Source organism: Dioscorea cayenensis, chromosome 2, assembly GCF_009730915.1.
Source record: "Dioscorea cayenensis subsp. rotundata cultivar TDr96_F1 chromosome 2, TDr96_F1_v2_PseudoChromosome.rev07_lg8_w22 25.fasta, whole genome shotgun sequence".
Taxonomy (NCBI): Eukaryota; Viridiplantae; Streptophyta; class Magnoliopsida; order Dioscoreales; family Dioscoreaceae; genus Dioscorea; species Dioscorea cayenensis.
This window is the reverse complement of record NC_052472.1, coordinates 4,258,152-4,284,537: the sequence shown is the minus strand read 5'-3', so window position 1 is coordinate 4,284,537 and position 26,386 is coordinate 4,258,152. Positions and strand designations below refer to the sequence as shown.

At 35.2% G+C, this 26,386-nt stretch overlaps 1 protein-coding gene and 2 long non-coding RNA genes across 4 annotated transcripts; 1 reads left to right on the top strand and 2 right to left on the bottom strand.

Annotated features, from left to right (window-relative positions):
• Positions 1–14,046: 14,046 nt before the first annotated feature.
• On the bottom strand, positions 14,047–17,306 carry LOC120271960 (GDSL esterase/lipase At1g33811-like). Its single transcript, XM_039278653.1, has 4 exons — positions 17,042–17,306; positions 16,294–16,409; positions 15,380–15,635; positions 14,047–14,264 (listed from the first exon to the last, which is right to left on the bottom strand). Exons 1-4 carry the CDS (start codon positions 17,304–17,306, stop codon positions 14,047–14,049), a joined length of 855 nt encoding a protein of 284 aa, XP_039134587.1.
• A 2,118-nt stretch (positions 17,307–19,424) lies between these two features.
• Positions 19,425–21,067, top strand: LOC120271444. The gene is made up of 2 exons (XR_005540039.1): positions 19,425–19,960; positions 20,710–21,067. It is a non-coding gene; the product is annotated as an uncharacterized LOC120271444 (long non-coding RNA).
• Positions 21,068–21,152: 85 nt separating this feature from the next.
• Positions 21,153–25,368, bottom strand: LOC120271452. Of its 2 annotated transcripts, none has more exons than XR_005540040.1 (4): positions 25,191–25,368; positions 24,929–25,080; positions 24,774–24,844; positions 21,153–21,801 (listed from the first exon to the last, which is right to left on the bottom strand). It is a non-coding gene; the product is annotated as an uncharacterized LOC120271452 (long non-coding RNA). The 2 variants fall into 2 exon arrangements; XR_005540041.1 differs by having other exon boundaries at positions 24,929–24,975.
• Between the last annotated feature and the right edge of the window lie 1,018 nt (positions 25,369–26,386).

Here is a 26,386-nt window from a genome sequence, read left to right as displayed (position 1 = left end):
AGAGGAATGCCTACCAAATATTTCTACACATAACATTGGTGCTAGATGGTTGATCAGATAATTGCTTACTCTGCCCGGTAACCTAGGTCACGGTCACTATTTGGTTCCCCGCCCATAGAAATAGTTCAAATTCTACCATCTTTAGCACCTCCAACCCTAACAATGAGAAACCAAACCTCTACCCAAATTCATGCCCAACAATCTATTGAAATCAGTGAAAAAAGAAAAGAAAAATCACGAGAATAGCAAGCATGTCTAGAAAAAGGGAAAAAATGTAGGGACGGAGGTGACCGTGGTGGTGAGATCGGCAGTGATCGGTGATGGCAGGGGAGGTTCTATCCGATGGCGGAGTGCTACGATCCGGTGACGGAGGGTTGGATCAAGGTGGAAGGGATCTGGGAGGAGGGTGATAGGGCGCCGAGCACGGCATTCTTCGTGGCAGCGGGATAAGGACGGTGACAGTGGCGGCGACGGGGTAGAGGGTTTTCGCAATGGGGATAGAGGTGGCGGTGGAGGGACGAGGGCATGCAGGTTGGGTTTTGGAGAATGGGAAGTGGAGATTGATTCGGATGCTTAACGGGCTCTGTAGATCCGTTTATTCGGCTACTTAAATCTAGGTTAAACCCGAATCCAATAAGAATGCTACTTTAAAGGCTTGGAATATTAGTGTGTATATTATGTGATCCTAATATTAGATTGTGGGCTCCTTTCTTTCCACCCGGCCTTTGATTAGGATTGACTGGATAAAAAGCATGGATCACAAATCAAATTTTAATATTTTGTAGACTTCAAGGGATTGTGGGTTCATGACTTCCATTAGGGGCAAGCCCCTAGTGTGAATTACTCTGGACATTGTCACAAGAACCTCCGATTAAGAAAATAAGTGTGAAGAAAGAAACAGATTCTGACAAATAATTTTTTATTCATGAATTCATAGACTTCGTTGAAAGTACAAGAAGTTTGGAATTTAATCATCTTGAGGCAACAATAATTGTAGCCTTTTATCTCCTTCCGACTATTTTGCCGAAAATCGCGCTTTGGCTTTTGTTGACTTTTGGTCTTCGTCAACGATCGAAATATGCATCTTGAACATGATTTAGAAACTGATGAAGTTATGTCTTGAATATTTGAATTTGCATCTTGGACTTGATTTGGAACTTGATTTGATTCTTCATAAGTTTTGGCCTTCAGGCTTGTAAAACTTTTTTGCAACTTGTGAACTCTCCAACACTTTAACTTTGAGGTTGTTGAGCTCATTTGTTGATTTATTTGGAACTTGGAACTTGGACTTTGAACTTGCATCTTGGATTTGATTTGAAACTTGATTTGATTTTTCATAAGCTTCGGCTTTCATGCTTGTGAAGCTCTTTTACAACTTGTGAACTCTCCAACGCTTTTATCCTTGAGGTTGTTGAGCTCATTTTGTTGATTTGTTTGAAACTTGGATCTTTGATTTTGCATCTTAGATTTTGATTTGGATTTGAAGCTGTGGATTCCCTATGTTGATGAATCACAAACTTGGTTTGACTTTTCATGAGCTTCGACTATCATGCTTGTGGAGCTTTTTTTTTTTTTTGCAACTTGTGAACTTGTCAACGCCTTAGCTTTGAGGTTGTTGAGCTCATTTGTTGACTTTTTTGAAACTTGGAACTTGGACTTTTCAGTTTGCATCTTGAATTTGATTTGGAACCTGATTTGATTTTTTTATAAGCTTCGGCCTTCAGGCTTGTGAGGCTTTTTGCAACTTGTGAACTCTTCAACGCTTTAACTCTGAGGTTGTTGAGCTCATTTGTTGATTTGTTTGAAACTTGGGACTTGGACTTTGAACTTGCATCTTGGATTTGATTTGAAACTTGATTTGATTTCTTTATAAGCTTTGGCCTTCAGGCTTGTGAGACTTTTTGCAACTTGTGAATTCTTCAACACTTTAACTTTAAGGTTGTTGAGCTCGTTTATCTTGGATGTTTTGAGTTTGTCTTGAATTTGATCTGGACTTTAAGTTATAGATTCTCGCGATTGAGGAATCGCAAAACATGGTTTGGCTTTTTCATGAACTTCGGCTTTTTATGCTTGTGAAGCTTTTTACAACTTGTGAACTCTTCAACTCTTCATCCTTGAGGTTGTTAGGTTCATTTGTTGAATTTGCATTCTTTGATTTGATTTGGAACTTGATTTGACTTTTTCATAAGCTTTTGGCCTTCGAGGCTTGTGAAACTTTTGCAACTTATGAACTCTTCAACACTGTAATCTTGAGGTTGTTGAGCTCATCTGTTGATTCATCATTTTTTTAATGCCTTGATTTTGATTTGATTTTTTTCCTCTTTTTTTTGTTTAAGAATGCTTGGCTTTTGAAGATCTGGAAATTTCTTCATCACTCTTAAGAGAGTCAATGGCCTCAAATAGGGTCCATGAGCTCAAAAAGAGTTTTATGGGTTTTGAAATCTTTCACCACTCCTAAGTGAGTCAATGGCTTCAAATAGGGTCCATGAGCTCAAAGAGAGTTTTTATGGTTTTTGGAATTTTTTTCATCACTCCCCGAGAGAGGCAATGAGCTCAAATAGGGTCCATGAGCTCAAAAAGAGTTTTTGTAGGTTTTTGGAATTTTTCATCACTCGAAAGAGAGTCAATGGCCTCAAATAGGGTCCATAAGCTCAAAGAGAGTTTTATGGGTTTTGGAATTTTTCGTCACTCGAAAGAGAGTGAATGGCCTCAAATAGGGTCCATGAGCTCAAAGAGAGTTTTAAGGAGTTTTGGAATTTTTTATCACTCCTAAGAGAGTCAATGGCTTCAAACAGGGTCCATCAGCTCAAAGAGAGTTTTAAGAGTTTTGGAATTTTTTCATCACTTCTAAGAGAGTTAATGGCCTCAAACAGGGTCTATGAGCTCAAAGAGATTTGTCATCACTCAACAGAGAGTCAATGGTCTCAAACTGGGTCCATGAGCTCAAAGAGAGTTTTAAAAGGATCTTCAATAGCCCATCCGCTTCCGTGACTGTTAAGAGGCAATGAAGAGGCCCTCCAAAAGGGAGCAGTCGACATGCATTAGACATCACGGTAAGCTTAAGGTGGTCTTGTGAAATTACCAAAATACCCCTCATCTTCGCTAAAAATCCCTTTTTCCTTCTTTTCTTTTTTTTCCCTTTTTTTCATTAAGATCCTCTAACTTTTCATTTTTTTCACATTTTATCAAATTTTGCAAATAACCGCCCAAACTTTCACATTTTCATTTTTTTCATGGCTTTCGCCCTTAAACCCTCGAGCTTTCATATTTTCACACATTTTCACATTTTTGCATATATGTCCTCAATTGTTTCATCATTTTTTTCCATGGATTTTGCATAAAAGCCCAACTTTCTACAAATGTATTTTTTTACCACGACAGAGCCCTCCATTTTTTTTCTCTCTTTTTTTTCAAATAACGAACAATTATATTTCTAAGCATTTTTGAACTTAGCATGTTAAAAGTTAAAAAAAAAAACTAACTAGAGGAAAATCTACAAGCCAAGGCATGATGGAGATTTTGATTGAGAAAACATGCCACCATGGATACATAAAAGCATGTTGCCACATATACAATTCATTACTCACTTAATCAAGGAGTGCATGGTTAGCAAAAGCAATCCAAGTTACGGATCCTACCATGGCATGGATTGACATGGGAGTGAATGAAGATTTTTTTGGTTTTGTAAAATAAAATCCAGACATTTTTTCTTTATAGCATAGATGCAACCAGAACATGTATAAGTATATATATTTTGGATGGAACTCTATAAGAGCATCTACCTCTTTCAAGCTATAAGCACTTGACGAGCTTCTCAAGCATGCCTCTAGATTTGTGCTAGGGTTATGAACATCATCTTGCTTGCCGTGGTGGAGTAATTGATCTTTTCCTTCTTTTTTTTTTTAGGGAAACATCAAAATGCCAACAAGTCAATTTGATGAAGAACTTCATCGATGATCTTTTTTTTTATGATTGAATGTTGTCTCTCGCCATTGATCTTCTTATTGCCTCGGAATGGAGATCGAGATATGGGATCAGAGAAGAGAACAAGCAATGAGGCTTCTTAGGTTCTACCAGGGTGGTGACGGCGGCAGAAGCCATATACATCGTCACCACCACCACTAAGCTGTCCTCTGTCTTTGTGGTAGTGTTTGGAGAAAGAGAGAGTGAGAAAGGAACTAATAGAGCCGAAGGACCATTGTCAGACTCCGACGATGTTTGGATTCTCAAGTTTCTCTTCACAAGAATTGGTTATTATTGATCTCCTCAATGCCTTAGAATGAAGATCAGAACCTGGAATCGGAGAAAAGAGATAAAGACGAGGAGGAACAAGGTCTCCGATGACGCCACGACCATCACCACGCCAATTCTCTTCGTCTTCTTCTTATTTCCTTTTTTCTTCCTTCTCAGTCTCTCCTCCTTCTCCTCTTTTTTTTGTTCTCTGTCTCTCTTGTTTTTTTCTGTTCTCTCTGATTTTTTTTCTTTTTTCTCTTCTTTTTCCACAAATCCTCAACTTCCCCCCCCTCAAATCCTCAACCCCCGAGAGATTTATAATAACAATTTATAAATTTGCCACTAAATTTAGTCTCTATAGGCCAAATTTGTTGTAGTGAAGGGTTTTGGCATACTCTAACCATTGCCATCCCTACTAGTGTCCACAACAAAATAGCACTTTTTACATAATTTGATATATATCGCCTATTTAGGTCCTATGTTCTTGGATCCTTATATGGCTCAGATTATTAATTAACAGGAAAAAGTAATTATAATATACCTACAATCTCTAGAAATCAAATTAAAATTTGATCAAAAGACTTAGACATATAAGAAGCTATGAAACTCCAATATAACATTGTTGGGGTTGCCTGTGCTGAAACAGTGAAAAAATTATGCAGAAGTTACTGTAGTAAAATCATTGTTCGCAGTACTGTAGTGATTTAATGTTCATACATAAGGCCTCTATATAGTCGGGATGCCGACCGTATGACTTAGTGAAAACTCTCGGGAAAATCTATACGGTCGTTTGAAGGTTATATGACCTAGTGCAACCTCTCAGGAATTTCTATACCGAGCTCTATACGAGCCGTATGGCACCCATATGCCTCCAAAACAACTCCGAATGGTTTCTATACAGGCTTAAGATCCTCCTAGGTCAAATGTAACCATCAAGAGTGCAATTACAACCCCTCTTTGTGATCTAGAAGTAGGTAAAGACCACAAAAATGACGAAAATGCAAACATACAATACAAGACACCAATTTTAGCATAGAAACCCTTCAAATCGGGGGGGAAAACAATGGGACTCCTTAGAGTCTCTTACAATGCTTCCACTATGTCAATAAATGGAGTTTGCAAAGATCTTTCTAGCTAACTAGAGGTATACAAGCTCAAAGACATGAGAGTTCAACAAGAGATCTACCAACACACATTCATCATTATCTTCACACAAGATGGAAACAAAGACTCCAAGAAGAGATAAAATGGAAATCAACCCAAAAGGATTAGACATCTTACTAGCAAGGTTGCTCTTCTCACTAATGTGATGAAATCCAGCGTTGATCGCCGGGGATCTTCTTGCCAAGTTTGCCCTAATTTCCTTTTTCTTCTCCTTGAGCCCTTGACATTCACACACACACACACACACACACACACACACTCTCTCTCTCTCTCTCTCTCTCTCTCTCTCTCTTTTCTTCTCATTCAATTCCTTTCTCACTGACTTCCGCCTCTCTCATTGCAAAAATGAGAGTTTTACACAAATAGAACATTCACATAAGATTACCCTTTTGCCTTTGACATTCCATTAATTGACATAGCTTCTTTTTTTCCCCACCATGGACTTGGAGCCCATTTATTCCATCCAACAACAAATGGGCTGGGCTCAACAAACATTTTATATATAATCTCTCTATTAATTCATAGCCCATGTAAGGAGCTATGATTAAACTATCGATGGAACTTTTAATCTCCATTTATGTGTATATCCTTGCTACATAGAATGTAAAATAATTTATATTTTTATAAAATAAAATATTTTCCCAATTAATCTATGAGTTTATTTATTTTTCTTTTCATGTTGTATGCAACGGATTAGTGATAAATCCCATCTTAGGGGTTGTTTGGTTGTCTGTAACTAAAATTACATGTAAATGAAATTACAGTGTAAGTGAAAATGATGTATTTCAACTTACATCAATGTTGTTTGATTTGATGTAACTATGAATGATGTATTTACTTTTTATTTGTTTGGTTTGATGTAAGTTTAAAAATATAGTTACCATGTAAGTGAGTTTGTGAGATTACCCCCATTACATATTATTATTATTATTAATTATTATTAATTATTTAATACTCTTCATTAAAATTAATTTAAATAAAAATAATTAATTAATTTAATAAATTTAAAAATATTTAATATTTCTTTAATTTTATTACTTGAAAAAAACTATAATCAATTTTATTAATTTTATAAAAATAATTATGATAAAATATTTCATTATATAAATACTAAACTATAAAAATGTAATATTTATTTAATTTTATTACTTAAAAAAATTTATAATTAATTTTTAAAAACAATATAATATTTTCAATTATAAAAAATATTTCTTCATAAAAATATTTAATAATATAAATATTAAATTATTAAAATATTTTATATTTATTTAATTTTATTACTTAAAAATATTTTTATAATTATTTTTTAAAACAATATAATATTTTCAATAAAAAATATTTTTGTCATATAAATATTTAACATTTTTTAATTTTATTACTTAAAAATATTTTTACAATTATTTTTTAAAACAATATAATATTTTGAATAAAAAATATTTTTTTCATATAAATATTTAACATTTTTTAATTTTATTACTTAAAAAAAAATTTATGATTAAATTTAAAGATAATTTACTTTATTAAATATTTTTATAATTAAATATAATGGTGAGTGGATACCACTTACTTTACTGTATTTCAAATTACAGAAAATTTTGCTGTAAGTTAAAATGCTGTAAAAGTCGGTGAGATGTAAGTTCACTTACATGTAAGTAAAACTTTTGCAGCAAACCAAACAGTCATTTACATTACAGGTACTTATATCTATTTATCGGTAACCAAACAACCCCTTAGATTAGTACCAAGCTTCATTATTTATTACACAACCCAATATGTCCAACAGTTAATATGAATCAGCAAAAGTATTAATTAAGTAAAAAATTAATCTATTAAATTTGGCTAGACCTTCAGGTTGGAACATGATGGGGTAATCAACATCATACTTCATTAGAAGATATAAACCAATGATAGTTAAACTATATATATGATGGAAAAAAAAATTTTAATATCAGCTTTCCAACCATTGGAAGCAACACTGCCTCTTGAAAACAAGTTTTAGCAACATAGTTAGGGTACACACATTAATAATGGAGGGGACACCTAAGCAAATTTCAAGTGCCCCTACACTATCATATGCCTTAATAAATAGTAGCAGCAGTAGCATTGAATACATTATAAATAGTCAACTGTGAGACATTACTGAATTACTCACCAATGAGAAGAGGGAAAGTTGAAAGAGATGAAAGACGTGAAACAGTAATTTTAAAATTTAATTAAACTAATAAATATTGGATTAAAACAAATTGAATTTGGAGCCTTTGTTGCAGTCACAACTGTTGAGAAAGGGCTGGGGGAACACCAGCAGCAAGCACCTATGCCTAGGCGTAGTTTGAGGAGGAATCAAGGATTGGTCGGCAGCAAATTCAAAGACTTTGTTATGAATAATTAGCAACTAATGAATGGGTATTAGTATAAAGAATGTTTGTAATCTCAGAGAGTAGGGGATTACAAGGGAGGTTATCTAGCATGTGAGAATGTCCTGGCACAATACCTGTTTGTCAGAATGCAAGCTAGATCAATTTGGAAGATTTCTCTTGTTTTGTTTCTATTTAAGAAGATGCAATGAGAATGATAAGCAGCTTTGAACCAGAATCACTTTCTCCTTCCTTCTTCTCTTCCTTCTCCTACCTCTTCTCTTCTTCTTTCTCAGATTCTCTAAATTCTAATTAAGTCCTGCTAGCATTTCCTATCCATCCAGTCTAGAACCTGCATCAATTTGGTGCTTTCATTGACCTCATGACTGATAGCATGGTGACCAGAGCGCGAACGATCGATGAACAACTGTCATCCATGGCCGAACAGCTCGCCAAACACGACGCAGTCCTCTCCAAAATCGACGGCCTCTGTTCCACCGTCCAACATCACTCAGAGTCCTTTGAACTCATGCGAAAAAGCCACTCTGAATCCTTTGACCTCCTCCGCAACTCCCTCGCCGCTCAGCAAACGGTGATGGCTGAGATGTTGGTCAAACTTCAACATCTCGACCGACCAGCACCACTTCTGCCAACCTCTTAACCGCCATTACTTCCACTTCCTCCATCCACCATCCCTCCAACAATCCACCATACCTCACCATTAACACCATCATCTCTTCATCCCACATCATCATCGTCACCCTCCAAGTTACCAAAAATTGAGGTTCCATTCTTCTCTGGCGAGGATGCTATTGGGTGGTTGTTTCAAATAAACCACTATTTCCTCTTCAACCAGATTCCAGATGATCAACGGGTTGCCATCGCAGCCTTCTACATGGCAGGTCAGGCACGCCAGTGGTTTCATTGGTTACATTCGACCAATCAATTGGGGCAATGGGATGATTTTGCTCGGAAGCTTGAGTTACGCTTTGGCCCCTCCTCCTACTTCAATTATGAAGCATCTCTTTTCAAGCTAAAACAAACACCCACAATCGAGGTTTTTCTCCATGAATTTGAATGCTTATCCACTAGGACCACCAGGCTTCAACCACTCAGCTTGATGAATTGTTTTCTATCGGGTCTTAAGGACGAGATTCAGCGAGAGTTGTACATGATGAAACCGCAGAACCTCCATGATGCAGTCGGACTAGCCAAGATAGTGGAGGACAAACTCTGTGCAGCGTGAGTGGCCGCTAATCGGCCCCTATTTTCACAACCGCTGCTACCAGCACCACCGTCCACCCTAGCACTTCCTCCACCTGCTCAGCGCCCTACTTCCCTTCCAATTAAAAGGTTAACACCGTCCGAAATGGCAGCTCGCCGTGAGAAAGGCCTCTGCTTCAATTGCGACGCCAAGTTCATTCCCGGGCACCGCTGTAAGCCAGTTCTCTTTCTCTATTTGATGATGGATTCTGATGAATTACCTGGACCAGACGAGGACCCCCCTCCTGTTCTAGATCTACCTTCACCGGAGTCAATTCCTACTCGTAGCTGGGCACAGGATACACCGTGCATCTCCCTCCACGCACTGATGGGGCAAATGGTTCCGTCGACATTGAAGATTGCTGCTTCAATCCATGGGAAGGACATCATCGTCTTAATCGATGGAGGATCTACAAATAATTTCATTCAATTGAAATTAGCAACACATCTCAACCTCTTAGTACAGCCTTCTTTACACCTGCGAGTTACTGTCGGCAACGGAGAGGCCTTAACTTGTGGTGGCGAGTGTTCGGGCGTTCCTCTGCAAATGGGTTCAGCCACATTCAAGGTGGATCTGATTTTACTACCCATATATGGCGCGGACGTCGTATTAGGCGTTCAATGGATGCGGCAACTCGGTCCTATTCTATTCGACTATAGTCAGCTTTCGATGGAATTTAATTATATGGGCCAGCAAATCCGACTCAATGGGTTAACTCAATCTAGTTATGAGGGCACCAGACCTGCTTCTCTTCAAAAATCAGGTTCATCTGAGGGTCATTTTTACCAGCTTACTGTAGAATCAATTGAAAAGGATGTGGATCCAAAGTTTGAGCCCAACATACCGATCGTCTTCCTCAGCAAATTCCAATCCATTCTCCAGCAATACAATGATATATTCGCTACTCCATCGGGCCTTCCCCCAGTCCGGGAACACGATCACCACATTCCACTACTTCCTGGAACCAGCCCGGTGAATATCAAACCGTACCGGTACCCTCATTTTCAGAAGACGGAGGTTGAAAAACTTGTTGGGGAAATGCTTGCCGACGGTATTATCAAAGCGAGCACCAGCCCATTTTCTTCGCCCGTTCTCCTGGTGAAGAAGAAGGATGGCACTTGGCGCATCTGCGTCGACTACAGGGGCCTGAATGCCGTGACCGTCAAAGATCGGTTTCTGATCCCCACGGTGGAGGAATTACTCGATGAAGTCGCAGGCGCTAAGATCTTCTCCAAACTAGATCTGCGAGCCGGATATCACCAAATCAGAATTTTCCCCGCCGATGTTCAGAAGACGGCTTTCCGCACCCACGACGACCACTTTGAATTCCTCGTCATGCCTTTTGGCTTGACCAACGCGCCGTCCACCTTCCAGTCTCTTATGAATTCAACATTCAGGCAAGTGCTTCGTAAATTCGTCCTTATATTCTTTGACGATATTCTTATTTACAGCCCCGACTGGACATCACATTTATCTCACCTTTGCGAGGTGTTTCAACGTCTTTGCCATCATCGACTGTTTGCAAAGTTGTCAAAATGTGAATTCGGCTGCACCTCTATCGGCTACTTGGGACATATTGTTTCTGGGGACGGTGTTGCCGTCGATCCTACCAAAATTGAAGCCATAAAGGATTGGCCATTACCACAGTCCGCCAAAGCTCTTCGGGGATTTTTAGGCATGTGTGGTTATTATCGGAGATTTGTCTCCAAATACTCTCAATAAGCTGCACCATTAACCGCCTTGTTGCGCAAGGATGCTTTCGTCTGGACCCCCGCGGCGACGCAAGCATTTCACCAGCTCCAACTTGCTCTCACACAAACACCAATTCTTCAATTACCGGACTTCTCAATTCCATTCGTTGTTCAGACAGATGCTTCCGGGACCGGCATCGGTGCGATTCTGCTCCAGCAAGGGCATCCTCTTGCCTATTTTAGCAAGCAACTCAGTCCACGATTGCAGGCTTCTTCGACGTATACTCGAGAAATGTTTGCCATCACGGAATCCATCAAGAAATGGCGCCAGTACTTGTTGGGCCGCCGTTTCACGGTACAAATGGATCATCGCAGCCTTAGAGCTCTGTTACATCAAACAATCCAAACTCCGGAGCAACAGAGGTGGCTCTGCAAGCTAGTCGTATACGATTTCGACATTGAGTATAAACCAGGAATTTTCAATGGCCCTGCAGATGCCTTGTCGCGCGTGACTCGTGTCTCTTGTAATGCCCTATTGGCGGAATCACGACCACTACCAATTCTATGGGACTCGGTGAAACGGCCCTATTTTGTTCACCCGGCTACCATGAAATTAATCTCTGATATCACTACAGACCCAGGTGACCACCCAAACTTTCGACTTAAGGACGGGTTGCTATTCTTCAAAGATCAGCTGTGGATTCCCGAGGACTCGGCTCTGCAACCTTTACTTGTCGCAGAGTTTCACACAACACCAACGGGGGGGTCATGCAGGAATACAGAGAACTCTCGTCCGGTTAGCGAGTGTATTCTACTGGCCGTACATGAAGAAGACAGTTGCTCAGTATGTGGCACATTGCATGGTTTGTCAGGCCATTAAACCTATTAATCGGGCTCCTCAGGGTCTGCTGCAACCCTTGCCAATCCCGGGCAAGATATGGCATTCGGTGTCGATGGATTTTATCACGGGTTTGCCTCCGTCGGAAGGGAAGACCGCACTCATGGTCGTGGTGGATCGGCTGTCAAAACAGGGACATTTTTCTGCGTCGCCGACGAGTTTCATAGCACCACAAGTCGCTGAAATTCTGATACGAGATGTGATCAAGCTCCACGGCACACCAGCTCAGATTATATCGGATCGCGATCCAATTTTTATGAGTGGGTTCTGGCGGGAGTTATTCAAATTGCAAGGGACGATGCTCGCCACAAGCAGCCCCTACCACCCCCAAACCGACGGCCAGACCGAAGTCTTAAATCGATACCTAGAAGACTATTTACAGTGTTTCACATCCAATCATCCTCGCCGGTGGGTCAGATATCTACCGTGGGCCGAATGGCACTACAATTCAGCTTGGCATTCGGCGATCAAAATGTCACTCTATGAGGTTGTTTTCGGCAGGGAACCACCAACCTTACAAGACTACTTGGCTGGAACAACCACAGTCTCGACTGTAGATGTTGTTCTCACTGAGCGCGCAACCCTTCTTTCCACATTGCGCGAGAATTTGAAGCGAGCACAGTTTCGGATGTGCAATCAGGCGAATATGGGACGCACGGATGTTCAGTTCCAACCAAGTGATTGGGTCTTATTGAGACTTCAACCCTATAGGCAATCAACATTGGCCCGTAGAATGTCTCACAAATTGGCTCGGAGGTTTTACGGGCCATTCCAAATATTGGATCGAGTAGTAGAAGTGGCGTATCGCCTAGAGTTGCCAGCCAATGTTAAGATTCATAATGTTTTTCATGTTTCTAAGTTGAAACGGTTTGTGGGCAATCCAAATACTGAGATTCGGACCCTGCCAGATGAGTTCTTTAATCAACATCCACTAAGGGTGCCAGCGGCTATACTGGCTAGCTAGTAGGGAAATTCTACGACACGGTAAATGTTTCGCCGAGGTCTTGGTTCACTGGAAAGGGCAGACAACTGGAGATGCAACGTGGGAGGATGCTGAGGACTTCCACATCATTTTTCCAGACTTCATCCTTGAGGACAAGGATAACTTACAAGGGGGAGCTATTGTTGCAGTCCCAGCTGTTGAGAAAGGGCTGGGGGAACACCAGCAGCAAGCACCTATGCCTAGGCGTAGTTTGAGGAGGAATCAAGGATTGGTCGGCAGCAAATTCAAAGACTTTGTTATGAATAATTAGCAACTAATGAAAGGGTATTAGTATAAAGAATGTTTGTAATCTCAGAGAGTAGGGGATTACAAGGGAGGTTATCTAGCATGTGAGAATGTCCTGGCACAATACCTGTTTGTCAGAATGCAAGCTAGATCAATTTGGAAGATTTCTCTTGTTTTGTTTCTATTTAAGAAGATGCAATGAGAATGATAAGCAGCTTTGAACCAGAATCACTTTCTCCTTCCTTCTTCTCTTCCTTCTCCTACCTCTTCTCTTCTTCTTTCTCAGATTCTCTTCATTCTAATTAAGTCCTGCTAGCATTTCCTATCCATCCAGTCTAGAACCTGCATCAGCCTTTTAGGGTATGTTTGGATGCAAGGATTGATCCCCAAGGATTGGGGATCAACCCTTGTGGCATGGGCATGCACCAAAGGGCATGGGAAGGGAATGAGGGGGGAGTGCATGCCCCTCAAACCCTTCATGCTCATCCCCCTCATTTTGGGGGGGATTGAGCATGCCTTGATGAGGTAATGACTCTTTTACCCCTCATAATATTATATTTGTTTAAATTTTAATGATTTACATTGTATTTATACATTGTATTAGACGAAAATTAAGAAATGACATGTTATACATTGTATTTATTTTTAAAATATTAGAATTATTTATATTTAGTGATTTAAAAATAATTAAATTTGGATATTTATTTATTTTAAATAAAAAAATCAAATTATATTCATCAATTAAAATGTATAAAATTTAAAATTTATTTAGAAAATAAATAACTCATTTTAATTTTTTTTATAGAAATTGAAGCTATTTAATAATAATTGTTTTTTTTTACAAGATATATTATTTAATTAAAATATTAAAGGGTAAAAAAGTAATTTTACTAAAATTTTCTCTTATTCTCTATCCTATTCCTATCCCCATCCCCTCCAACCAAACATTACTTTTGTTCTCATCCCCAATCCCCTTTTCCTATTTATATTCCCATCCCTTTCCCCATCCCCATCCCCATCCCCATCTCCATATTCCCATTCCCTCTAACCAAACGGACCCTTAGAGTATTAAAGAGGTTTTTATTTATTTATTTATTTATTGAAAATGAGGAGGGAACAATTTTTATTAGATAAAAATACATAATTGGAGGACGGTTACATGATAATATTAGTTTCCATAGATACCCATTTATTTCGAGTTGCACTTTGGACTTTTAGGCATTCACCAACTGTTGGATGTTCATCGGGAAGACATGCAGTAAGCCATAGTATGACATATTGGATACCAACCTAGCTACAGCTTGTGTTGGGTGAACCGGATCCCAGCTATAGTGATTATCACGGTTGGAGCACAAATTTGAGATTGGTGTGCATGGAGCTTGTCCATTAAACCTTCCAATTCCACAACATGCATTTGTCAAATCTGTGAATCCTAAACCACAAAGAAAAAAGAATTATAATTAACAAAGTTTTCTTTTAGAATTATAATGCCATTTTTGAAATATTATAAAAAATTAAAAATTAACACATCAATAATAATTATTTGATATATCAAATGTTATTTTTTGTTCTTGTATTGTATTAAATTATCTCTTTATATTAGATTACTACTTAGTAAAGTTGTACCTGAATATAAATGAGCATTCTCTCGAATGCTTTCTAAATTTTATTTTGACCTCTTGCAATATTAACCTGATTCATATTTAATAATCTTAATATTGTAAAGATAAGGATTATATAAAAATGTACTCTTTATGGTTTAACATTGACTTTTAAAGGAGCCCTACTCAAATATCAACACCAAAGTTAAGGCTTCATTATTTTCATAAGTGGGGTTTGAATTTTGGGGGCTTATTTGTATATTCTCATATTAAATTAATTAATTAAAGATGTATTTTAAATAACTTTTTTCTACGCAAAGATTAATTGTAAAAACATGGTATGCAAATAAATTTTATCTTTAATATATGACTAATCATTAATTTATATGTAAATATTAGGTAGTTATTGTCTTTATAACGTATCTGTAAGTTAGGTCCTCAAGTTTATTTTTTAAAGACACCATATTTGCTTGTGGTGAAGTGAACAAAAAGGAAAATAAGGAGTTTAAGTTTAGTTTCACATTTAATACTTACAGTTTTGAGAAGGTGGGAGTTGCATGTGACATCCATGAAATAAAAAAATGTCAAAGTTTGTTAATTTAAATATTAGATAGATTAACTTGGGAATAATATTGATCTAGATTTAGATTTAAATCAACTATTATATTAAAATTCTATGTTAATTTCATATTTCAAATATTGATTCATTTTGAATTTTAAAGTGAAATTAATCCTTTGATGGAAAGGAGTCTACCTAATCTATCACTGATATGATGAAAGACTTAGATTGGTAAAACCTCAAATTCTTACTTCCGAAGCCATATACTTTTACTTTCACATATTATCTATGTAAGTTAAGATACTATGAAATTTGCAACAAAAAAAAAAAAGTTACCATTTCCCCCCTTATAGGTTTGAAATATTATATATAATATATGACACTTACCATATTGATGAGCATTTGCTCGAATTAGACTGTCCATTTCATATGTATCGATGAAAACATATCTGAACCCACTTAGTTTTGGTGTGAGATTTTGGAGAAGAGCTCTAGTTTCATTCTTAAATTGAATAGAAAGATTATTTAAATCCTCAGAACAACCACCAGATATTGGGAACAATAGACTTCTTATAAATGGAATGCACCCAGTTTTTGCTGTGCCAAGCACAATAATCTTTCTTGCTCCAGAGTTGTACAATGCCTATTAATAAAAACAATGCAATGTTATTAGTAACTTCAATTATGGAAAGTAGTATACATAACATCATATAAATATTGATTTTTGGTAGAGACATGCATGCAAATAAGGCTATTAATTATGATTAGTGTAGCTTATTTTCAAGTACATAAGGAAGAGAGTAGCTTGAGTATAAAAGCAAGAAAAAAATTATTAAGAGAAAACTAATTAAATTTATCTTATTTGTGGTAAAAAAAACAAATCTTATTTGTGGTAAAAAAAAAAAACAAATAGATGGTTATATAGATTTTAAATTTAATTTTTAAAAAAAAAACAATCGAGAGAAAGACAAATACCATCAAATGGAGTGTGAAGTTGTTCACAAGAGTTGCAATGAACTGATCATTTGTTGTTTTGTTTCGAGGACCGATGGAAAAAAAAATAAGCAAATATATCATTGCTTCCAGAGCTTATGTAGAAGATGGATTTTGATAGTAATTTTTTAGCAGATCCGTAGCTAACTCTTCTTGATAGATTCCTTGCTGCTTCTTGAAAATAAATCACTTGTGTTGCCAATGATAGTGTTCCTTCTCCCTAAGGTTAAACAATTATCAACAAAAACGAAATAACATGTTCATATATATATATATATATATATATGTATGTATATGTATATACATACAGTTGAATTTAAGATCCCTGAGCCACCAGAAGCAAAGTTAATTCCTCTTGATGTCTGGTATTCATTGATGATAGAGAGATAAGGTGGTGGGCTTTGTGGATATCCCATGAACATTGCTGCCAAATAAAGTTTTTTGTTATTTAGAAGAAATCCTAGATTATAACTAGGAGTTAAGAAAAAAATTGCAATGGAGAGTGCTTATATAATGACATAAAAAAATAATTAATATAAAAATTTATATAATATAATAAGAACATATCTTCAAAACAAGTCCCAATTCTTTTACTATAAGTATTTAAAAATAATGAGCCAAGATTTTGAATGGCCTAGAGCACAATTCATTGTAGTATTGGCTTGAAATATCTAGTTATGCTCATCTTATTTAGTAGAATTGAGTATGGATCTTCTGTTCCTTTTTTTAAAAAAAGTGGAAAAGGAGTTAAAAAAAAAATCCATAAACTATTCTTGTTGATCAACTAAACTCTTCAATATCCATTTAAGATAATAACTAAATAGTTCCATATTTTAAGTTTTTCCAATAATTTTGTTTATTTAATAAAAATAGTAAAACCAAACCACACACTACTATATTGGTTTTTGAAATAATATGTGCATAAATAAGATCTAGTTTATTCAAAAACTTGTCAAGCCATGGAGTCGTATTAGACTTATTCAAAATTGACTCGATGATAAAATAAAACATTTAACGTCAACATAAATTAATGCATATATAAAAGGAAAAACATACCCACGTAATCTGGACCAATGTATCCATTGCCAAACCTTCCAGTTGAAATGTTTCCAGGATAATCAATTCCATTAAACGGAAAATTAGCCTTAGGGGCAGGATATTGCAAGTAATTGTTATTTCCTACATCAAACAAAGAGTCTCCAAAAACATAGAAGAAAGGTGGTGGTGAAGGTGTAACAATAGCAACACTAGGGCTAACAATGATAAATAGAAGGATGGTTCCAGTGAAGTATGATTTCATCTTCATCTGCTTCATTTGCATGCTTATGATTAATTCTATTGTGTCTTTTATAAGCCTCTTGGTCAAAGGCTTTGCAAAAATTGTCCTTCATGACTTTCATTGAGTTTACAGTGAAAGTCAATATATATATGGTTGTTTACATTGTTGTTAGAATTGTTGATCGCAGAGTAGGGGAGCTTCTTACATCAACTTTTTCTATCGAGTACGAAATATAACATGTTCTGAATGAATTATTTTTTGTTTTCTATTGTCTCACTAATTTGATATGATTATTTAATTATATATATATATATTTGACAAAATCGACAAGCGACAAAGCAAAGGACAAACGGGTACAGAGATGCACCGGTTACAGTGGTTTGAATAACCTCTTGAGAATAATCCCCCGCCATGCAACTCTGGAGGGGAGAACGAGAGGTAATTCTCACACAGAACTCCCACATGGGACCCTAAATATGAATTGTAAGCTGAGAGATTCGAACTCGAGGCCTCTTACTTATAACCATGGGTAGTTACCATTGGACTAGCCCAAAGTTCCTATTATTTAATTATATGAAAAAAATTCTCGAAAGCCAACTTGATTTGTACATATACTAGTTTCAGGAATGTACAATGTCAAGCATTGACTTTTTTTTAATTATTTTTTATAGGTTTATATATAAAAAATATAAAAGTGGTATTGCTGGAAGTTTGAATTTTAATGTGAGGGCAGAATGAAATATATCAATTCTTTCTAGATATGATATATAAACTGGGTTAAACACATTATTTATATATTAAAGATGATACATGAAAGGTATATCTAACTCCATTAATTTTTTAAATTAAATTTCATGATAGTTCTTAATATTTTTAATTATTAAATAATTTCTGTATAATGCTGACAATATTTTATGGTTTATGACTGGTTGGAGATCTTAAATAACCCAAACGTGATTGGGATTCATTTGAAATTCAAAGCTCATATACCCAAATTCTGTAACCCACTATTATATATATATATATATATATATATAAAATTTTATCTTTACATTATTTTTGTTTTCCAAGTTCACTCTAGAGGAGAAATTGATACTTGATGTGAGGGTGCAGAGGCCACTTTTAGAATTATTTTTAAAAATCACTTTTGAGATTGCACATCTAAAATTAAAACGGCTTTTTTTCTTTTTAATAAATTTTTTAAAATTATAGGTTACTGATATTTTTCTTTCCACTAATCACAATCTCTACTCTTTTACTAGTAAAACACACATAAATATGCTTTTTTTTTTATTAATACTTAAAGGTGAGCAAAACCAAGTATCCGATCAGATTTTTAAAACCGAATTAGGTACTCAATGTTTTGGATCGCCAAAATTCAATCCGTATCCGATCTGGTTTAAATCAGATACTGAAAATTAGGTACCCAGTTTAAACCCAATTTGATATCGGATATTCTGATCTAAGTTATATCGGAAAAAATTATATAAAAAACAAATATAACAAATTTATAATTTTAAAAAGAAAATTAAAATCTTATATTATTCTCTTTCCAACTGACATGATACAATTTTTTATCAATTTTAAGCAATAAAAAAAATTCAAATATCTCATCATCGATAATGAAGCTAGAAAGAAAAGAGAAGACACTGGGTGAGGAGGGCTAGTATTAAAGGAATTAGATTTGGGAATTGAATAATTTTTTTTTTAATTTTAGCCCCATAAAATTTAAATTTATTATATATATATATATAACTCTTAAATTGATTATACTAGGAATTTGGATCTTTTACTTTTAGCCCTTGTAAAATTTAATTTATTAAAGTATATATATAACTCTTAAAGGATTAGATTATGAATTTGAATATTTTACATTTAGACCATGTAAAATTTAAATTTATTAATATATATACTAAAAACCTGATCAGATTCAGGTACTTAGTTTTTATTTTCTCTTAACCCAGATTCGATCCGGTTTTTATCTTAAAAATTCGGATCGAGTATCCGATTCATTTTTTCAGATCGGGTATCCACAAAATTCAGATAAAAAAATCGGATACCTGATCAAGGTATTTTTGCTCACCGACCCCACGCCACAAAGATGGTCTCTTTGTCTCAGCTTCATCACAGTCTCTTCATCTTTTTGTCAGGCTCCTCTACTGGCGCATTGCCTTGCTTATGTGAATAAAATACCAGTCCAGACTGTCTTATTCATTTGAGAATAGAGAAGTGAAGAATTTGAGTGGCTTCTCTTCCAATGAAGCCCTAGGAATCTTATCCTAGTGCCTTAAGCCTTTCTCCATAAATCTCTTCGACCTTATCCAGAACACCAAGAAAGGATGCCTCCTTCCTTACCAAGATGGCTTTTTTCCTTTGACATATTCCCCACAAGCTGTACAGCCTTTTCTTGAGTAATCAATAAATCCTCTTCCTCATTTCTCGCTTATTGTTTTATTTTTGGCGCTGAGCTACTTGTAGGATTTAGGGTTTGATGATCATATTGATATTTAGGGTTATGATTTTCTTATCTTTTGTGTGTGTTTTAGTTTGACTTTGTTTCCACTATAGCTTCTTTTGAACATTGTGGTGTAGTAAGATCGGAGAAGAAGATTAATTTGGGGGATTCAGATGGGGGGTCTCATGGTCAGTGATCTTGCTGACATGCCTTGAGGAAATCTTGAAGAAATGGCATTTAGGTTTCTTTAATCAAGTTATTTGATAGCATTTCGTTACATTTTCTTGCTTGAATTCACATGCCTATCACTTGGAGTAGTTTATTTTGAAATTAGTTTATTAAACCATGATTTTCAAGATAGTATCAGTTTATAGCACATTATATATATTTTTTTATTTATAAAACTTGCATTTATGTGTAAACAATATACATATATACTCCAATCTACATAATGCTTTCAGTTTAATATATGGAAACAATAATTTAAATAATGGTTATTAAAGGAATTAATTAATATCTGCGGCTTTGCTTTCCCCATCTAAGGCTGTTGAAGAATTTCAGCAAGGAACTAATGAACAGTGAATTATAATGATAATTCACATTGTTACTGATATTGATCCAAATTCTAAATTGAATAAAAGATGTTGAATACTTTATTAGGTACTCTTGAATCTTAGCAAATGCTTGCTTGAGAGATATATAACTAGCAAGCATGCAGATATATGTAAACAAACCTAATTGCATGCCTAAACCTTTGAATTCTTCCAATTTAATTAATTATAGTGCTTTAGAATGATGCAAATGAAGTAACATGGCAAGTATATACATGAAAACTTACAAAAGGACAACAAAAAACACATAGAAAAATATAGTTTTATGTTTGAAATTTTCTTGTGAGTTGACTAAGTATATGTTTTATTATGCATATATATTGTTTTTGTTTTACACCTTTGGAGCATCTAATAATTTCAAGTATCACCTATTGGGCAGTTGTTTTTGGACTCAAGATGTGGAGATCCAACTACTATTTGAAGCATTGTTTATGCCATTTGATAGTATATACATGATATTTAAACCAGATGTCCAACTTTAATTTACCAAAGAATCAACAAGACAATATGCTAAGTGCATAGTAATACTTGGAGATAAGGGATATAAGAATTTGTCCCAAGTCTTACACACTTCTACCTAATGGAAATAACTCATTGAAGCAAAGAAATTTAGCTTTGAAAGACAATCTACTATCTTCATATAATTTGTAGGATATAGTTTGTAATATGTTATCTGATTGTTGTCTACAGATATGTTATCTACTTCAGTATAAGACAACCTACTATTTTTTTTTTTATTATCGTCTATATGATATAGTTTGTGATATGTTATCTGAGTCTATTTTAGTGCAGTTTGAGTATGTGGATATTGTTGTCTTTAACTCCAAGCTTGAACTGCCTTGCTTTCACAATATAATTTCGACAATCTTTTTCAATGTAAGTCAAATTCTCATATCCATCACTTCCAACAACTAATGAATGAAATTCTTGTTTAACCTTATACCCGCTTGATTATTTAGTTCAAGCCTTCTCTTAACATATGAGTCCATTTTTTTTATTGCAATTTTAATAATGAGATTTTTGTGGGTTAAGTGCATGATTATGCTCTAAGTGGACACAAGAAATCGTAAAATGTCCATCGTTACCAACAATAACATTAATCTTGCCTTGACAATTTGTTTTGATGGATAGTGTTGGGTTGAAAGAATTTTTGGAAATAAATACCCTATTGCCACCTCTTACACATGCTAATATATAATATTTTAACTTTCCATCATCGCCCGATCTTGTTCTTCTTTTTGTTATGTCAAATCCTGCTTGTCGAGCATAGTTAATGAGATACAATAAGCTTCTTCTTCATAATTAAGCACCATACCTGCCTATGGAGAAACTTTTTCACATAATGAATCTTCTCATTGTACCAATTTTTCTTTCTCAACATTTGTGAACTAGAAGATCCAGCTTCTATCCCATCCTTGCTTTGCTCTGAAACCCCAACTTATAATTCTACCATACTGTTTTTTATTTGGATCTATATTGATAAAAAAAAAATAATAGTAATTAATAACTCCAATTATCACTATCACAAATTGGAAGGAGATATGAAAAATAAATAAATTTTATTATATAATTTCATTGAAATAGCTATAAATTTTGTTCTCGAAATCAATGGATGCCATGGATTTAGGTTTTACTATAACAAGGATTGAAATTTTAGTTTGTCAATTACATTCTCCTCATCTAATGTAACCTTGTACAATTGAGAAAAGAAAACCGATTTATTATCAAAACACAGTCTCTATGTGTGTGTGTGTGTGTGAGAGAGAGAGAGAGAGAGAGAGAGAGAGAGAGGGAGGGAGACTTAAGTGTGGGACTATGATATATAATGAAAGCCATGATCATTTGTTGCACGTTTTTATTTGGACAAAGGATAAATGAAAGATCCCCTACCATAGATTCAAATCCACAAAGTTAATAAGAGCGTGAAATTAGTGTTTTAAATTGAGAAGGATATCAAGAAAACAGAGACAAGGAGAAAGATAGAAAGAGGGAATTACCAAAGTTCCAAAAATATAGAGAGAAAGCGAGACAAAAAACAACTAAAATGGGCCAGCAACTGCGGTGTCTGACTATGGGGTGGCAGAGGAGCCCAACAAAGAGACCGTGGCAAAGCTGGGATGGCGAGACCCTCTCGGTAACACAGGGCCTGTAATGGTGGCACAAAAAGGAAGATGGTGGCAGTGAAAGCAGTGCTGGTGGCGTCAAGCGAGACAAGGAGACCCTATTGGTGACGTGGGAGGTGGGATGATGGCTTGAAGATGATGATGAAGGGTAAAAGTTAAGGTCTTTTTTTTTTCTTTTTTACTTTTGAAATGGGGTGAGTAGGATGTGATGACGTGAATACCACGTGGCATCCACATCATTTGGGTAAGGAATTCAGGAAGAATTTTTGGATGATATAGCATTAAAATATAGCTATCTAGATAGCATAACTACAAGACAAATATTACTGATTCATTGATGCTATATGTCCTGCCTATCAAAACCAACATCCCTTCTTAATACTATAAAGATTGCAAGGATTTATGGAAATATCACTTCTTTTCTAAACTTCAAAATACAACCCTAACAAATTATTATGCTAAACTTCACCTTTTTGCTAACTCCAAGGCAAGACAAACTTCCAACTCTCAAAGAGAATCAAAGAAAGCAACCTACTTTCTTTCAACGTCCAAAGAACTCAACCTCTACAATTTATTTCTTACATTTCGCACTACATATGTAACAAAATTAATAAGTCATTTTTTTACAATAAATAAATCAATTTAATAGGATAAAATATAAAGGTTATGAAATTAACATATATTAAACAAACTAATTAGGGGTTTTTTTTTATTTGCATGGCTCTAAAAAAATTTTAAATTTCAATTCTTTTTATGCATATAAGCTCTTCTACCTAAAATACATCAGTAAAACCTTGACGATGTTGCTGAGGTGATGAGGTCGATCCATCCATAGCTTATTTATGCATGTTTGTCACTATCATAAATCACCCGCCTAAAGTATTTATGTTGTTTCCGCTGCCTACTAGACGTTGACACAATCTCGTATTGAATTAATTGACTTCCATCACAACATTGTCTTTTCGCACATACAACAATCTTGACGTTTAAAACAAAAAAGTAACACATGTACTTCAGGAAATATAGTTTCACTTCATCAACATTGTCCATATCTAAAATTACATGTCCATGTGTCAAATTGCAAAAAACCAAAATTCATAAGCGAATAAAAAAGCAATAACCTCATTCTAAAGCATATGGTTGAGTTAACCTCATTCTAAAGCCTATGGTGGATTTAATAAACTCAAAAGACACCTACTGAACCAAATCAATAGGCATATAAACAAACGAAAAAGAATTAAAAGGATCCATAACAATGCACATTCATTGATATATTCTTTATAACTCTTGTATTAAAAATAATTGCATAAATTTCTTTAAAAAACACCCATTTGAATGATCTGTGGTTGCTTTCATTAGTGTATTCAATTACATGAAAGAAATTCTAAAAATGAGTGTGAAGATGTTCTTAAAACCGAGTGATTGACTTGGCTTAAAACTAAAATCCAAGTCAAGTTGGGAATTAATTTCTAGTCCAAACGTGTAAACTTGATTATCAAATCTTTGTCTCAAATCATACTTAATGACATCAAGGTAGTCTTTTTTGACCAAAAAATTCTACTTAATTATGTTGTACTAATAATAACTAATCAGAGCTCATAATGAATCCATGTATTGACACTTTGCCCCTCTTTTTATGTACACTAATACTATCAGAACATGGACTACATATCTATTTTATATTCATCCTTGAATCATAATAAAATAAAAAATAAATCAAATCAAGACATTTCAGTTAAAACTTGAATTAATCAAACCCCTCCAAATATAATCCTTGTTATTTTGTATCTTAACAAAAAAATACCCACAGACTTGCTCAAGACTTTACTTCTCTATCAAATAAGACTAATAAATAAGAATATTATTGAATTAATCAACCCCCACCCCCACCCCCCAAATATAATCCTTGTAATTTTGTAGCTTATAAAAAAAAATGCCCACAGACTTGTTCAAAACTTTACTTCTCTATCAAAGAAGACTAATAAAGAAGAATCTTATTGTTGTATTATGTGGCTTAGTAAAAGGATCCATAACAATGCACATTCAAATCTCAAACAAGTCTAAGTTTTTCCTAGGTAAAAAAATGTAGAATTGGGAGATTAAAAATACACAAACATCAGTGAAACTATGGTACAATTTCCTAGGAAAAATGACCATTTTTTATCTCAATCTCATTGATTCAAAGTTTGATCAAAACATAAGAAATCAAAGAAATAAATACTTGAAACTATGATCTAATCCCAAATGAATTGAGAGATTAAAGAAAAGTACAAAAAAGATCAGAAAAACACTGTTGAAATTTCATTCTCAAAATCCATACCTGAATCAAAGAACCAATCCCAAATGAATTCTACAAAGATGTAAACTTCAAAATCTCTCCCCGTTTACAACCTAATGAGAAAATTCCACAAAATCAAAACAACTAAATACAAACATCCCCAAAAAAAACTACAACAAGAAGAAGCAAAATCCAACCTTTTTCTTCAGAACTGCACCAGAGGCCCAAAATTTCTTTGAATTATCTGATGATCAATCAAATTCATACATCAATACACAACTTTACTTCACTCTATCTTGCCAAGAACACAACCAAAACACCACAAAACCGATTAAAAATCCAAAGTTTCCTACAAAATCAGCAACTCAAGATCAAACAAGTGCCCATGATTCATTCCACTCGGCCAGACAAGGAAGGCACCCAAAAACTCTGATCAAATAACTATGTAAGATAGCTTACCAATTGAAAGGAGGAACGTCGGTGAGATTGGATGGTGACCTCAGCTAAATCCAGTGATGGCGGCCTTGGCGATGCCGACGTCGGATGGACACGCGCTGTCGATGATGATGATGATGATGATGATGATAGCAAGAAGGAGAGCTCAAGGAGCTTGACTGATCGCAGGGATGTGCAAGTCACGGATGATGATTGCAAGCTTCTAATGGGAGCTAGGATTTAGTTATAATTTTTATATGTGGATTTTTTGTGTTTTACAAGGGTACCTCAGCACCTTCGCCGGAAACAGCCCTAAACATGAAATTGTGGCCATGAGTGTGACCGGAGACAAGTTTCGTGACCACATCGTTATAAAAAAAATGTATGTGGCCACAGTGTTATACTTATGAAATATTTGTGGCCACCAGTGATACTTACCCCCCAAAAAACCCAACCAAACATGGGTATGGGAATGTGTAAGCAATGATTTCCCAAGGGGGGAACCATTACTGCCATCCAAAGGCACACTTAAATCCATTAAACATATGATCCCCTTAAAATATTCTCACATAAATAACATAGTTGGAGGTTCATATGCTTATACTTAAAAAATCAAAGAGAAAAATATTTCCAACAAAAACAATGGTAACATTTCTTTCTTCATCTAAATTTGTCCTTAGTCCTTTTGCAAAATATTGTTTAGTTGATGAATAGTGTCTTATCAAATAGTATATTGATTAAAAGAACTAACTTATATGTTTATTAGGAAACCTATACATAATATAGCCCATAACCTTTTGGTTTATTAGCATCAAGTCTCCTCTTTAAGGTCTTCGTGTTCTTGCCGAGGAGATTGGCTCAAACCTCAACACAAGCAGCATGAAAACACAACTGGATTAATATATCAACTCTTTACTTGTCCACATCGATGATGTGACTTACCATCATCTAAAAAAAACCTATACATAATATACAGGGTCAACTTGTTTGTTATGATGTTAATTAGGTTTCGGGGTACATAATTATAAATAGAGAATGGAATGAATTAACTAATGGAAATAATTGCATGATTACCCAACTGTGTAATATAGATGTTAGTAATTATACATTGTAATAATTAAAATACATTTCATGCCTAGTAGTAATGATGTGATTATATCTAAATTCACATATTTCGGCTTATAAATTTTTTGTAGTCGAATTAAATGAAGCCCTACTAC

Coding starts and splice junctions, on each gene's coding strand:
- LOC120271960 (XM_039278653.1), bottom strand. CDS start 17,306: ATGCAAATGAAGCAGATGAAGATGAAATCATACTTCACTGGAACCATC. Junction 16,410..17,041: donor CATTGGTCCAGATTACGTGG/GTATGTTTTTCC, acceptor TTTATTTGGCAG/CAATGTTCATGGGATATCCA. Junction 14,265..15,379: donor AGCAAATGCTCATCAATATG/GTAAGTGTCATA, acceptor TTTGTGGTTTAG/GATTCACAGATTTGACAAAT.